The sequence below is a fragment of the Xyrauchen texanus genome, chromosome 6 (assembly GCF_025860055.1).
Source record: "Xyrauchen texanus isolate HMW12.3.18 chromosome 6, RBS_HiC_50CHRs, whole genome shotgun sequence".
NCBI lineage: Eukaryota > Metazoa > Chordata > Actinopteri > Cypriniformes > Catostomidae > Xyrauchen > Xyrauchen texanus.
The window spans coordinates 7959297-7975970 of record NC_068281.1 but is presented as its reverse complement, the minus strand read 5'-3'; the positions used below and the strand labels follow the sequence as shown (position 1 = coordinate 7975970).

The 16674-nt window shown below is 38.3% G+C and overlaps 1 protein-coding gene across 1 annotated transcript in view; it reads left to right on the top strand.

Annotated features, from left to right (window-relative positions):
* The window catches only part of LOC127645106 (paired box protein Pax-3-like), a 36624-nt gene that overhangs the window by 10812 nt on the left and 9138 nt on the right, over positions 1–16674 (top strand). Inside the window, exons 5-7 of the mRNA XM_052128634.1 lie at positions 9123–9322; positions 10553–10718; positions 12573–12793. Coding sequence (XP_051984594.1) covers positions 9123–9322; positions 10553–10718; positions 12573–12793 — 587 coding nt within the window. The remainder of the gene's footprint in view (positions 1–9122; positions 9323–10552; positions 10719–12572; positions 12794–16674) is intronic.

The window sequence follows — 16674 nt, the reverse complement described above, 5'->3', positions numbered from 1 at the left end:
TGAGTGCTTATATATTTGAGAGCATGTGGTTTGTGTTCCCGTGGTGTGACTGCTGCGTGGGTGCTCCGTTTTGGCTTTGTCCTGTTGTTGGGAGCAATTCCACGCTGCAACAGGCACCTCTGTCCTTTTCTGACATCGTAATGAGAAATGCATGCTAGGAACTCATAAAGCCCCAGCATCCCTCCTTTATGGTCCTCAAGCAAGCCCCTTTCCATACTTTATGCAAACCAATGGATCTTAATGCATCTCTTTAAACAGTTTAAAACCTTCTCGTCTCCTTCTAGGGTTTTTGATTGTTTGTTTGTTTAAGTTGTGGTAACATGGTACAGCGCTGGTTACATATGATAATGCCATGGTATTTTAATACAAACTACCAAGTCAAAAGTTTAGGCAGGATCTGATTTCTCAAACTATTTCACTTTAAAGCTTACATTTAGTGTAAACAGTGCCTACACACAAATATCTTTACAAAACCTAAAATTATTTGAATGGATGAGATTGACTAAAAAGTAAATGTACAAAGATGCAATGTACTTCAAAGAACGTTCTTCATGGAAGTATACAACAACCATGGTATCTTTCATGGGTTATACCATGGTTCTCTTTGTGATATTGGGTCTGTTCAGTCAGCATGCAAGACTCTATCTTTTTGGAAGTTGTTCCTCTCTTCTCTTTCTCTCTCCTTCTCTCTCTCTCTCTTTCTCTTGGGGCAGCTGCTGAGGTCGTGACTCTTTAGCGAGTTGAGTGACTCCCTGCTCCTCCCTCTTAACAAAATGCCAACCCCAGATGGAGTCGTGATCGTTCCGTTAACCATTCTTCTCCCTACATCTGCTGGGATTCTATATACTCCTTAATTCACTCACCAGTGGCTGGCTGGGGCATGGGCTGAAAGGGCCAGCACTCCTCCATGCTGCAAATAAATGCTTCATTTGTCTTTTCTCTCTTTTGTTTTGTTTGGTGAACACATGTCACAAGCTCAATTACCCAACCATTTAACAGTCCCTCAGGAGGAGAAGACTCTTCCCTACCAGGAGCTGTAAACTGCCCAGATGGCCATTCGTACACTTGGGCTCTCTCGCTCCAGCATCCCTCTCTGTTTACTTTCAATTTAGCTCTCTTTGTTCTGCGGCTGTGTTTGTGTTTCGAAGTGTGTTCTGTGCTTGTACTCAAGCATTTAAACACTGGTTACCTTTTGACTTTCCTGTAGAAAAGAAAAGTTACAAAGGAGATCTTTATAATTTCTCAATGGTTTCAGCAATGAGTTTAAATGGAGAGCGAATAAAGTCACACACAATGTCAACTCGGTTTTTGCTGGAATCTTCGAGTGTTCATCTCAGATATTTCTCATGAGAAAACCACTCTAATAATCTCACTTGGGTGTTCTCTAGAGTTATTGATCTCAACAATGTCACAAACTGTGTTCAAGTTTGCCAAGATAAGTCATTTCAATCAGGAAGACTCGCAGACTTGAGTGGAATTTAAGATGCCATTTATTTGATGAATGTAAAACAGAAAAGTAACATCTCTCTTTGGCGTAGGCCCCGTCTGGCAGTCCGAAGAATTTGTACTCGGAACCGTCATATCCTGCCGGAGATAGGAGGCAGGGGCGAGGAGCCTACCCCCAGGCAGGACGGGACTCAACCGGTGGTGGTGGGGTGGTGGAGGTTGCCGTGTTAGCACACTGAAACAGCAATGTGATAGATTGTGAGCAGACTTATAAAGCAATGGCTTACATGTGATTGGCTAGGAATGACCCAGCTAATGGTGCGATGATGTACAGCTGCTAGTCTTCCTGCTAGAACTACGCTGTGCATACATTTCTCATAATTTTTTCCCATGACCAAATTAACAGAGCTATGCTATCCCCATTTATTTATTTTTTGTTCTGTACTCCTAGAGTATATCAACTATTGTTTCAGTTGTGGCTATTTTTTATTTCTTCAAAGGAATTTGAGAAATGCCCAAAATAAAGTTAATATTCCAGTATGCACAACCAGGAACTTGATTAAGTCTACTGAACTTTGATAGAGCAAATCTGAGCATTTTTCAGTAGAGTTTAGCACAAAGCCTAATTTTCTTTACGTCATTTTGCCTTCAGTTTTTCAGCCTTCTCTTGCTTGTCTTTGATTATGCCTGGGATTCACCACATAAATGTTAACATTCATCCAAACACTGCAGAGTTAATTCAGTAAAGCTGTCTGTTTCTCTGTCTGTCTCTCTTTTCACTAGCAGACTGATAAATGTTGTGTTTAGCTGGCAGGCTGCAGGTTTGTGTTTGTCCTGTGTGTGAGTGGAATATAAATCTGATTGTAAGAGTGAGACGGACCATGCACTCTTGTCATGATTTAACACACACCAAAATAATCATTCTGGTCAAACATCCTGTGGTTGGCTTCTCCGCATTCAACTGATAACTTAATAATTAATCATCAAGCACAATGATTACATCAAGCACTAAAATACATTTAGAACAACTTAGAAAAATCAGCCCTGAACAACTTTTAAATGCATAATATAAGTACAGTTCTGCTAAACAGATCAAGTTATTTGACTTTAGAACATTATAAAAGTGCAACAGAAAAGCATTTCTGAAATAAATGTGCTGAATAAAAAAATAAATACAAATAAATTGAGTTAAAATAAATAATTCTAAAATAATTAGGTTGGATTTAGCTGATTTTTTTTTTTCTCTTTATTGCTGTTGTAGCTGGATTTTAGTTGTCTGTTATAATGAATAATATGATGATGAAAGACAAAACTTCTGTCAAAAGTCAAAGAGATGCAGAGTACATGGAATAGATGCATTGGAGAGGAGATAGATGAGGATGAGCTGTTGGTGGTGTATTGGGGCCAGGTATGCTTGGGAAGTGGACACAGTGTGAGTTTCCTGTCTTACTGAGGTTTTGATGGACAATGCTTCTTTGAATTCCTTGTTGAGCCTGTCAGTGCTTCCAATCAGAAGAATGAGGTGTGTTTTCAATGGAATAGACCAGTAAAAGAGATTTATTTTTAAAGTGATTAGTTCAGAATTAGAAATGTTTCTGTAGGATTTTCGGCCATTTCAGCCATTTCCTCAAAATCCCAGACCAAAGCGAGGACATCACAGCTCTCCTGGGCTAAGCTGAAACAGAAATGTCTCATGTTGGAAATCTCAATGTTTTTGATGGTTTTGCTAAAAAGTGGAGCTAGAAGTCCTCAACATGCTTTTCAAAACCTCCCTTACCTAAGATTGTAAAACACTGTGTTCATCGTGAAATTATGGGATAAGTTTTGGTTCTATTTGTTAACATTAGGTGTTATAAGCTAACAATGAACAATGATTTTTAACAGCATTTCTTATTCTTGGTTAATGTTAATTTAGCCAAATACTGTGGTTTATTGTTAGACTAGTTCATGTTATTTCAGAATGCATTAACAACTAATGTTAACTTATACAAATCTTAATGTAAAACACATATTAGTGTACATAGAAATTCAATTTGATTAAGATTATTAAGTGCTGTAAAAGTATTGTTCATTATTAGTTCATGTTAATTATTGCATGAACTTATGTTATCGAAAACAGCTTTACTCCAAAGTTGTACTGAAATTTCTGTAGATATGCTTCTGAGGGAAACTGGTTCATGACGTTATTGTTGACGTATGTTGAAACGTTTCTCGAATCGAATCCTTCATAATAGAAGACCGATATATCTGTTTTACAGATCATTCAGTGCCAATAGTTGCGTTTTGGGTAGTTAACATTTTTTTTTTTGTATTCCTCATCAATAAACCTCATTTGGTGCAATATTTCTACAAAACTCTTCATCTGGTGAGTATATAGGTTATAAAAAGCTTAATTTGGTAAATACTTGCGTGTAGATCATTGTAACGGAGCCCAGTGTAAGTCATTTCACAATAAGAGTCCCCTGTGTGTGTTTATGGCTTGTTTATAGTAAAAAGTCCTGCATTATACACTAAATCTTCATATTTCTGGATATTATTGGGATTTTGGTTGCACAATAAAGTACTTTTGAGATTTTATTAATTTAAGAATCTTGTAGCCTCAGTGTCTGTACCTGTTATAGTATTGAAAGACGATGTCTAATGCTTCAGAACTTTGAAAATCAGTCTTAAACATTCATGTCAATGTAGCATCAGTAATGAAAACCCAGGAATGATATATGTTTTGAAAGAAATGCCTGCTTAGCATACGTCAATGCAGTAAATGGACATGACGGACTAGACTTTGGATGACAATTATTTTAGTAGGATCGGTATTCCCACACACCTTACTTTAGTCACCAAACTAGTACCACAGGTGCCAGCCCATCCCACCCTTTTCTGACTCTCTGTGTATCGCTGTTTCCCCATCCCACCCTTTTCTGACTCACTCTGTATCGCTGTTTCCCCATCACCCCCCACCTCCCCCTCTGTAACCCCCTGGCTGTGGAGGAGGAAGGGTTTGGTGGAGGCCCCCCACTGTTCCCCTGCGGAGCCCCCTTTGCTCCATGACCAGCCCTCATTGTGCCCCCCCACCTGCCCCCGCCCCCTGCCAGGCAGGTGACAGGGGCCTCAATGCTGCCCAGACCGAGCTCATGGAACCTACAGATGGAGCGTGGAAATCAGACTCCAAAGAGCTCAGTCACTATTCTCGCTAAACAGGCCAACAAAAGACTGCCAAATAACTCCCCAAAGAGATGGAGAGAGAGTGGGAGAGAAAAAGAGAGAGAGAGAAAGAGAGAAAGAATGCCAAATGCAACAGTGTAATTCACAGAATACAGTCTGTAACATTTGACTTTTTTGTAGCAATACTAGAAACTAGTTATGAGAGGACAGGAGAAAGAAAAAAACCAAAATATATATTTTTTATGTTTTTCTTGAATGCAGACCATAAAATGATTTGGTAGCTCTGGTACCCTCTCTTTTTCTTAGAGGACCTCACAAACTTCCTTTTTTCCCTGCTTTATTTTGGATATTTGTTTTGGGAGAACAGCCTGTTTTCTTTTTTGATTTTATGAGTTAGAGCTCCACAAGTCTTGAGGAGTTAGTTGATGGAGCAGGAACTGAAAGGAGAACTCATTGATGAGTGCTATTTCCTTAAAAGCTAGCTGTTTATTACTAGCGCTGTCTAGTCTACTGAAAATAGTACAGATTTTTTTGGGGAAATGGCTTGAAAACAGATTCCCTGTAGCATTAGGAGTGGAAAAGGACAGCCGTTGCTCCTTCCTTGTCTCATTCTTTCTTTCCAATTTCTGTGAGATGCCTGGAGAGATGAACGATTGGCATTGGGCAACAGCATTTCCTGTGTGGCTCCAGGATGCAGGCATCCAGGGTAGACAGTGAAAACTCTGCTTTGCGTGATTCTCCTCTTTTAATTAAACCTCTAACTCTGTGACTTTCTTTTGCTCTGTTTAATTTTCTTACCTATATAGAAGGGAGAGATACACCTGCCTTTTCGCTGGAAGTACAGAAGGTTTTTTGTTTATGAAACTGTGTTGATTTATTATCAAACTAAAAAAAGTTACTAAAAAGTTCTTTCAAGAACGCTATGGACTCTACATTTACATTTATGCATTTGGCAGATGCTTTTACACAAAGTGACTTACAGTGCACTTATTACAGGGACAATCTCCCGGAGAAACCTGGAGTTAAGTGCCTTGCTCAAGGACACAATGGTGGTGGCTGTGGGGTTCGAACCAGCAACCTTCTGATTAACAGTTATGTGCTTTAGCACACTGCGCCACCACCACAAACACCACTAACCACCACTTAAAGCGCTCTACTGTACATCAATACAGACCCATTGGAATTGCTTGTTGAGCACAGTTTCATTCCTGTGTTGACGTAGTTACGATTTCAGAAGAGCATTTGATTGGACAAAAATCTGTCTAGTCCCAGATGAGTCATCAATATTTTTGTCTGTTTTCCAGGAAGAGAATACAGGGGTGGTTGTGGCTCAGTTGGTAGAGCGGGTCGGCTGGCAATCGCAGGGTTGGCGGTTTGATTCCCGGCCCACATGCCGAAGTGTCCTTGGGCAAGACACTGAACCCCAAGTTGCTCCCAATGGCAGGCTAGTGCCTTGCATGGCAGCTCTGCCACCATTGGTGTGTGAGTGTGAGTGTGAATGTGTGTGTGAATGGGTGAATGGGACACAGTGTGAAGCGCTTTGGTAACCTCTAAGGTTAAAAAAAAAGCGCTATATAAGTGCAGACCATTTACAGTACATTTTAAATGCAAATATCTGCTAAAAATGACTTTTGTCAAATTGTAAGGGTACACTAGCATATACTATATACTGTATATTTGGCTTCAAACCTTATGAACAGAATAAAAGCAACAAAACAACAATTTGTATTTCATGGGGTCTATAATAGGTGATTTTACACAGATTGTCAAAATTCATGCAATTGGTACCAGGGACTCTTCACATACCCTTGTTTGGAATTATAGCAGGTTAAACCTCCATATCGATGAAAGGGAGACAACGGCATGGATTGCAACATGGGTTGCGTTGGATTACGACAGTTAGAATTTAATTATAATAAGAACTAGCTTTACAAGCTTTTTAGTTTTACTAACTAGTTTTTAACAAATGAATGCCAAAAAATGGTAATATAACACAAAGTATAATGTTATAATTTCAGAGTAAATAATAAAATATATATACTGTATATGAAAATGTAAAAGTTTGCCTGATTTATGCTTTTAAATAACACAAAAACACTTCATCACATTCTGTGAGAATGGTCAATTGTGGATTTTTTGGATTTTGCTTCTCTGTACTTTGTAGGTGTATATGTAACATTTTCCACAGAAAGGTACTCTCTGCATATATGACAGATGTAAACAGATTTTTTAATTTATTTTTAAATTTTGCGGTCTGAGAATACGATCTCGATGGTTGAAGTCCTGCATGGGGTCTTTTTTAAGTTTTGTGTTCTGAACCATTTGGGGGTGAAATTTATAGAGAGCGAGCAAGAGAAAGGAGATGGCTAGTGTCAGATGAAGCAGATGTGGCGTTGGCGAGTTCTGGATTGGGGCTTTCGAGGCGTATTACTGGACAATAGTGGGCTGTCACGGTAGTTTGAGGAGCCTAATCATTTGATTGGGCCCCCCTCCACTGAGTACAGATTTGCCGAGCTTTATTCCATGCACACTAACATTCTCTTCTGCTGAATTAGCTATGAAATAACTCTCACTCTGTCTAACTTCAGTAGAAGTAACATCCAAAGTAATACCTGTGTATGAGAGTGATGATGCGTGTGTTTGTGTGTACACACAGATGGATGGGCGATAGCAAAATGTTAATGAGACTGACCTCCAATTTTATCAACACGTGAAAACAAAATAATGCACAACAATATTCTGGCCTAGTTATATATCTTAAAAGATTTTAAACATATGAAACCTATAACAAATAAATATATTGTAAAAAATATAGCATTAAAATTAAAAACAGACACTTTTTAATTGTCATGTATACATAGATGATGAGGATTTTTTCTTGGTACAGGTGCCGACATAGTACAGAAAACACAGTAACAACAAATACTGAACAAAAACAAAACAAAGCAATACAAATCCTCAATATGCTTAATGTAATGAGCTGCATGAGTTTAACAGTAAAAAAGAGAAGAGTGCTGTGGCTACCTCTAAGGAGCGATCTAGGCAAGATATTAATACTTTTTTGGCGAATCTCTATTTTAATAAAATTATGTTATGCGTGCTTTGTGCATAAAGACATGGATTGAAACTTCATTTCTGAATGTAATTTCTGCAATACCGAAACCTCTTACACTTAAACACAGACCGCTGGCATTATTTATTTATTAATTTATTTGTCAAGGGTAATCAGTGCAGGGTAGATTACTTTCAAATTGTAATATGGTACTGATTACAAATTACATTACTAAAATTGTAATCAGTGGGATAACCTCTTTGAATGAATGAATGAATGAATGAATGAATGAAAAACTTTATTATCCCGATAGGGATTACATGTTTTAGGTAATCTAATTTGATTACTTTCAGGTTACTTCTGGCCTTACTGTTGTTTATTTGCTGTCACATGCATTCAGGGCTGGATTGGGAAGAGAAATCGGCTGGGGATTTTACATGGCAACTGGCCCAACTGTTGAGCGGGTAGGGGGATGGGTGTTCGCTGTCCTTTTCAGCATATCGCGGCGTCGTTTTGTGGTCCGTGCTGCATAACACAGCGGCTAATTTTTGCTTATCGCGGCCCATTCAGCACGTTTCGTGGCCGACCCACCGGCACGCATGTTTCTACCTGATCAGCCCAAGTGCGCCGGCCCACTGGGAAAATGCCCGGAATGCCAGATTACCAGACCAGCCCTGCATGCATTCAAAAATGATAGTTTTGTACAGTACCATTTTGATATAAAAACATAGAAGAAAGTGTTCTTTATTACCAGATAAATAATTAAATAAATAACATATTCTAACACTTACCAAAAATATACGTGTGTTAGGCCAATTTAGAATTAAACGTATTTTAAAAAATATTAGGGAGCTCAATAAATTATGAACAATTTACTGCCATTGCTTGATTGATAGGCTATGCTATTATGTAATCCATAAAAAAGTAACTAATCTGATTATGAGCATTTCAAAATGTTTTGTAATCGAATTACAAGTAGTTGACTTTATAATCTGATTATGCAATCTAGATTACTATCCAGCATTGAGGATAATACACATTATTTAGGTCACACATTACACATACATTTTTGCATATATACAATGAAATGTATTTGTTTTTACATATCCCAGCTAAACTAGCTGGTCAGAGTGCAGGGTCAGCTATGATATGACCCCTTGCATATCATGACCCCTAGAGCAGATAGTGTCAAGGGCCTTGCTCAAGGGTCCAGCAGTGGCATCTTGGTGGTGCTGGGGCTTGAGCCCACAACCTTCTAGTCAGTAACCCAGAGCCTCAACCGCTGAGCCACCACTGCCCCTAAAAATTAACATTACGTTGATGTATATGTGCCAGATTTAGCCAAAATGGCTAATTTTAATCCGTCAAGCAAAAATGACATTTAACCAAAACAATCTAGATACAAACTATACAAAATCAAATTAACATGATTAATACAGTTTTTTTACTGTTTATTTTGCAGCAAGCCATTCAGACGAGGGCTCTGATGTGGACTCAGAACCGGGTTTGCCACTTAAGAGGAAACAGCGGCGCAGTCGGACCACATTCACAGCCGAGCAGCTGGAAGAGTTGGAGAGAGCATTTGAACGCACACACTACCCTGATATATACACAAGAGAAGAGCTCGCTCAGAGAGCTAAACTCACTGAGGCACGAGTACAGGTACACATAAACACACTCATTTTTGCACACAAACATCTAATGTCGAACTCAATTACAAGTTATAAATCTGACCTAATCGACTTCTCAATACACAAACATAGATTGGCACAGTTCTTACTGGCACTCTTTTGGCAGTCGGAACTTGCTTTGTATCTTTCATCAATGATCACTCATTTTCTCGTAAGTTCCTACTACAATAATAGTGTATGCTTTTACATGATTAAGTTAAATTTACCAGCATTTTGCCCTGCATGCTCACCCTGAAGTCACATGACACACACAGGCTTCTTTGTACCAGGGCTGATCTCTTGTTTTTACCCTAGTATTCTTCCGCATTTCCAAGAAACAAACTTTAGATAAAGTCTATTATTAACTCCTTTTAACCCATTTCAACTAGAACTCATGACATGATGTCATCTTTCTTCAATGTGCACAGATATTTAGATCGCTATCAGACCAAACAAGCTTTTAGCCACTGAATACTCAAAGAGTGTCTTTGTCTACTCAGATACAAGCACGCACACACACACACACACACACACACACACACACACACACACACACACACACACACACACACACACACACACACACGTTGTGTTTCCATGTTTTATGGGGACTTTCCATAGACATAATGGTTTTTATACTGTACAAACTTTATATTCTATCCACTAAACCTAACCCTACCCCTAAACCTAACCCTCACAGAAAACTTTCTGCATTTTTACATTTTCAAAAAACATAATTTAGTATGATTTATAAGCTGTTTTCCTCATGGGGACCGACAAAATGTCCCCACAAGGTCAAAAATTTCGGGTTTTACTATCCTTATGGGGACATTTGGTCCCCACAAAGTGATAAATACACGCTCACACACACACACACACACACACACACACACACACACACACACACACACACACACACACACACACACACAAACACACTCATGAACAGACAATCTATACAGAGTGTGTAAAATTCTTTAAGGAATAACTTATGTGGAGCCAAAGCAGAACTGTGATTTTTGTTTTAATTTAGTTTTAGAAAGTACATTTAAATTAGTTTGAATCTGCAGTATTGTAGACAGAACAAAAATGTGCAAAAAATGGGACAAGTTGATTTATTTAATATATGATTTTAAACAGTCATAGTCTATAGTCATATACTATACATATATGAATGTTAAACGTACGTAACATATTTTTTTGCCATTCCCATATCCGTCAGGTGTGGTTCAGTAATAGAAGAGCTCGTTGGAGAAAGCAGGCAGGAGCCAATCAGCTGATGGCATTTAATCATCTGATACCTGGTGGTTTCCCGCCATCCGCGATGTCGAGTCTTCAACCCTATCAGCTGGCAGACAGCCCATACCCTCCCTCCTCGATATCACAAGGTAAGACCTGAAAAATGTATTAATATTTGGACGTTAATTGTTTCTTATGGTAAAATAACTTTGCATGGCTCCTCCATAATAAAATGCATTCAGATGGCAATTCATTCTCAAGCAATGAGTCACACATTCGAACATGCCGTTGAGGAGGCCAAGCTTCATTATGCACAGCCTACCTGTTGCTGCCATTATAAATGCTCATTTTAACAGTTATCCTGATTCAGTAGTGTAGTCTAGGGCACACACAGGCTTATGGCATATGCCCACCTATCTTTATTAGTATTTTGTGTATGCTCACCTAAAATAAGTGATGATAAGTATGGTCGCCAGTACAACGAATAGGCTTTTGACCTGGAACTTTATCAGTCTAATAACACGATGCTGCAGCACTGTTGAGTGAATTGTGTGTTTTTAAATTTTTTTTATTATAATTATTTGAAAAAGTGTACGGAGATTCTCTCGAAACTGATGGCACAGGCAAGACAAATGTTCATTTCAGACTTGATTGAATATATGCTAACCAATCATATTTTCCATTTCAGCAAGGGGTGGGACATTTTCAGATTGTAATGCTAATACACAAGCATCCCTGGAGTAACAATAATTTGAACCTTACATTTATTTCTCTGCTAAACGTAAATATATATATATATTTTGTGAAAATACTGCATGTTGTTACACCCGTGCTTTTTTATGCTCTTTGCAGATGCTGGACAACTGTGTCCCGTAATATCAAATGTCTTTCTTTTTTTTTGCCTTTTACTGCTGTCAGTGGTGCGTTTTTCTTGTGATATCAAATAATTTCAAAGAAATATTTTTTTTTAACTATACACATAAAATTACTTTATAGTAAACAAATAAAACAAATAACCACTAATTCTTATGTAGGCTTTATATGGTAATTTAAGACAGTTTGTTAACGTGAACACACTCATATAAGCTACAATGCTTAATAGTATATTGCGTATGATGTATGTATTCTTTTATTAATTTGAGTCATTTTCATAGTAGCCTAATGAAAGGAACATGAATAAGACCTATAGATTTAAACACATATTTAACATCAAGTTACCATACCATGGTTCTTAGTTCTCCTGTAAATCTTGCCAGCAAGAAACTTATCCTGATGTACTGTACATTTTGTAAATTCATGTGGCACTATAATTACAACAGCCAAAAGAATATTAATGGAAAAAATATATATTTTACACATTTTACATATATACTGTATATATGTAAATATATATATGGGGTGGGGGTCACCTATTCAGACACTACTATACAACTGACCTGAGTAGCCTCTGTATTGAATTTCTATTTATTAATTTTCTTATGATGTCTAAGTTGAAATGCAGAGGCAATATTTGTATTCATGTACAGGTAGTTCCATTTTAACAGTCTTCTGAAACAAACCTTCATTGTGCCAAATGGCTAAATTCTCTTTACCACTCCAACTGACAATAATCACCCTACAGAATTTAGCAGTGATCAAAAAGATTTCCTAAAATAATTTCTGAATAATATTGTGATGAGTTCCGCCTGAGATGTTGATTCGGACTTGAAGTGAATGATCACACAACTCAGGTGCATGTCAAAAAAAAAAAAAAAACAGTTGAAAGCCTGGAATTTACTTTCGGGTGGCAGGATATAATCACTTGACATTTCTGATTTAATTTAAATTAACTAGTGCCATTAAGTGCTGAAACTACCTCACAACCCTATGTACAATAGATAACAATGAAATATTGCCATAGTTTTTATAAAGCACAACTCAGATGAATGATAATGATTTCATAATAAGATTCCACCTGCATTTTTAGTTCATTTCTTGTTTGTTTTCTTGCTTGCTTTCATCAGTTTCTGAGCAGCCTAGCACAGTGCACCGACCTCAGCCTCTTCCCCCCACCTCGGTGCATCAGACTGGGCTTGGCAGTGGACCGGGGGCCCAGGAGGGAAGTTCGGCCTACTGCCTCTCCTCAGGACGTCATGGTTTCTCTGGATACTCAGACGGCTATGTAGCCACATCAGGCCACGCAAACTCAGTTAACCCCAACATCAGCAACGGCCTCCCATCACAGGTTAGTCTATTGAACATACATGGCCAACAACCATTATTTAATTATAATTCTAAATTAATTTAAATGTGAAACAGGGTTTCTGTCTCTAGTTATAGATATCATTGGTATCTCGCTGGATGATGTCCACTTTTATTTGTAGTATTTTAGTACTGTTGACACAGGTTTTCTGTTTAAATTTGTTCATTGACTGTGAACATTTTGTTTATTGTGTTGCACGGCAGTTTTTACACTGCCCATCAGACTGGCTATGTGAGTGATTGTGAGAATGATATAGGTATAAGGTATAAAGGTATATGTGTCTGGGGGTGGGGCGGGCACAATCGAAAGGTTGTTGATGATAGAAATGAGAAGTGAAAGACAATTATTTGTGATTACACACTCATCAGCTGTTATCTGTCAGCTCGCCTGCTGTGCACAGTACACTAACATCCAGAAAATGAGCTCTTGACTGCTTCAAAGCATCCGGTAGTAAGAGACAAGTGCTGCAGTCTGCGTTCCGTCCTTCTGCCTGAGGAGAAACTCAGACCCGAGTGCTGTATGATACAGATAAAGCAAATGAAAAAGAAATGGACAGTGAGAGATGGCAATAGAGATGGAGGACAACTTTGTGAGCATGGTTATTTCTGAAAACACAGAAAGGAGAAAAAAATACCAATAAGATTTGTGGAAAACAAGCATACAGATAAATTAAATGAAAGAGAGATAGAAAGGGAGCGCCCCTGAGAACGGTTTATTTCTAAAAAACTGAAGATTTATGGAAAACAAGCAACACTGAAGCATGCATATATTCCTATTGATCAGATTTGTTGATACAATAACATTTTTGTTAACATAGTGGCAGAAAACGTCTATGCCGTGAAATTCTTCTTCATTTCCCTGATGTGCAAAGTTCACATTTTTATTTTAAATGTGTGAACTTAATGAAATAAATGATCCTCTCTGCTCGCCACCTCATAATACCATAGGTTTTCACTGTCACCCCACATACAGTAATTGACCTGCACAAAGTTTTTTAACATGGCTTGCTAATTGAAGTGTGTCTAATTGCTGCGCCCCCAGCAGCAGGCTTTGTAATCAGAACCAAATCATAGTCATTAAGGCAGCATTCCACCATCGAGAATGACTTAGAGGTCAGGTAACTCTCACACTCGCGCTCAATCTGTTATTGGCATTAGTTTCTGTGTGTGTGTAACCTGGGACAGGGTCAGCCAGTGCTGTTTTGTGGTTGTTGAAGGGCAGGGATTCTCATCGTCATGGGAACGGCGGAACTCTCTGCATCTGGGATTCTAATTATGGGATGTTCCAGACCTTTAATTAATTGGAATGGGGAAATTTACTATCTGTAAATCGCTGTGTAATTTATGCAAATGAGCCACTTTGTTGGCTAATTGTTTGAATTATGTATTTATCTGTGGTTTAATGTATGCTGGAATGAACTTGCGATATGGTGTGTGTTGGGGAGGGTTGTCGTTGCAAATTGGTTTGTAATTGGTTCTAAAGTAATCTTGCAATTATTTCATCATCATTTTATGTATTTTTCACTTTTTTTGTGTGTTAAAATGTACTTATACCTAAAACGTTATTTATATCAGTCCAACATGCCCTTAAGCACATCTCAAGTGACCCTCAAAAATGGCAGTATCAATGGGGCTTCTTTACTGCTACTTTTGAGTTTAGTGATAGTTGTCCAACAATAATCCAGTGACGCTGATTAAATCATGGTGCTTTTGTGGATTGCGTGAGTTCAAGTCCACCTCACCTCAGTCTACTGATCCCATATTCCTTGTTCTCCATGTTCATATACTTTCTCTTGAATGTACCTATTAAAAGGCCAAAAACAAGTTTAGTTGGAGCTTTAACCTCAATAAAAGATCAAAATTCCCAATGTTTAGTGTCCTTTAGTGTTTATTTTGATAATTAATTCTACTGTTTGTTGCTTGAGTTTGAAGGACTTGCATGTGCCACAAATAGCGTTCTGGTTCATTCGTTGAAACTGATGTGTGCTCAAATACATACATAGACCCCTCAACCTTGGTAAAAATCTGATTCGGCTGGTGTCTGATTGACAACATACCATCTCTCTGTTCCCATGGGTTTAGCAAACCGCCTAAATTTCCACTCTTCTACCTCTTAAACCCCTAGAACAACCTCTGACCAGAAACTCTAGCCTCGCACACACACATTTACACATGCTCAAAGGCATGTAGAGATCCTTGTCTCAGTTTTAGCTGGTTTAATGAGAAACACTTCTTTGTACACACACACACACACACACACACACACACACACACACACACACACACACACACACACACACATGTGTTTCACATGTTCTATGGGACTTCCATAGACATAATGGTTTTTATACTGTACAAACTTTATATTCTATCCCTAAACCTAACCCTACCCTAAACCTAACCCTCACAGAAAACTTTCTGCATTTTAACATTTTCAAAAACATAATTTAGTATGATTTATAAGCTGTTTTCCTCATGGGGATCGACAAAATGTCCCCACAAGGTCAAACAATTTAGGTTTTACTATCCTTATGGGGACATTTGGTCCCCACAAGTGATAAATTCACTACACATACACATACACACACACACACACACACACACACACACACACACACACACACACACACACACACACACACACACACACACATCACACACACACACACACACACACGTGCATTCTTTTCAGGGGTTCAAAATGAAAGAATACTTACACATTTTAGTAATGCATTTTTTAATTTATCATTGTGTTTTTCTCATTTAGCTCTGGTGAATGCGGGCTGCTTTATTGCTCACATTTCTCCAAACAGCTGCATACATATTCCATCCTGGCTGGCAAAATGTTTTATGAGGAAGCGTTTTGTCAACATCTCCTGTCTGTGGTCTTTGACAGGAGGAACATTTTAGCTTTCACCTCACATGTCGCTGGACCCGGGCCCCCCATGGGGAGGTGAATGAGAGCGTTTAACCTCCATGTGCTTTTCATTTGTTAAGCATCACACATCACCGTGTGACTCACACATGCACTCCTGTACATGATATTCACTGTCAGGTTGTGCGAACACTGATTTATCTGCAAGGTGGAGAAAGCACCTGGGAATCTGTAAGCGTTTAGCACTCTTTCTTTTTCTCTATCTCTGTCCAACAGCTGTTGAAGATGAATCCCAAGAGGAATTTCATGACCATTCACATTGCTTTTAAAAGCATAAACCACACACACAGACACGTTCATTTAGCTATCCAAATGCGGACATACCATAGACTTTATTTTTTATATTGTTTAGTTAATTATAAGCTGAGCTTATTTATTGCTGAGGTAAGTATAGTGACTATACTAACCCTAGTCTCAGTCTCAGATAGCATGCAAAAGAATCCAGACCTGTACCGTTTTAGTCAAAGGTCCGTCTATACAACACTAGACCAACCCTAAATAGCTAAATACACACACATTTTTACTTAGCTGTCTAAATGGGGGTATGCTACAGACTTCTGTCAATGAAGCTAATTACAATGACTACAGACTAATCTAAACCTTAAGGGGCCTTTCAAAGCTTGATGGAGCACAATAAATAAAACATAAATAAAAAAGTTATTTTTAACTTGACACATCATCTAAAAAATGCTGCGCTCCTGCACAAAATGATAAAAACAAAGCGAGAAATGGTACAACTAGGGATGCATCCATTTCACAAGTGAATTTGTCAATCAGTTGGAGATTTATTATGAGGGCTTGTTTTAGGACCTGTCAATTTACATCTGCGTCAGACATGCTTGTGTATAGCTAGGGTGCGTTGCATCATAAACATAAAATGTTTAGGTCACTGTGTCAAGTTAAATATAGTTTAATACTCAATCATTAAA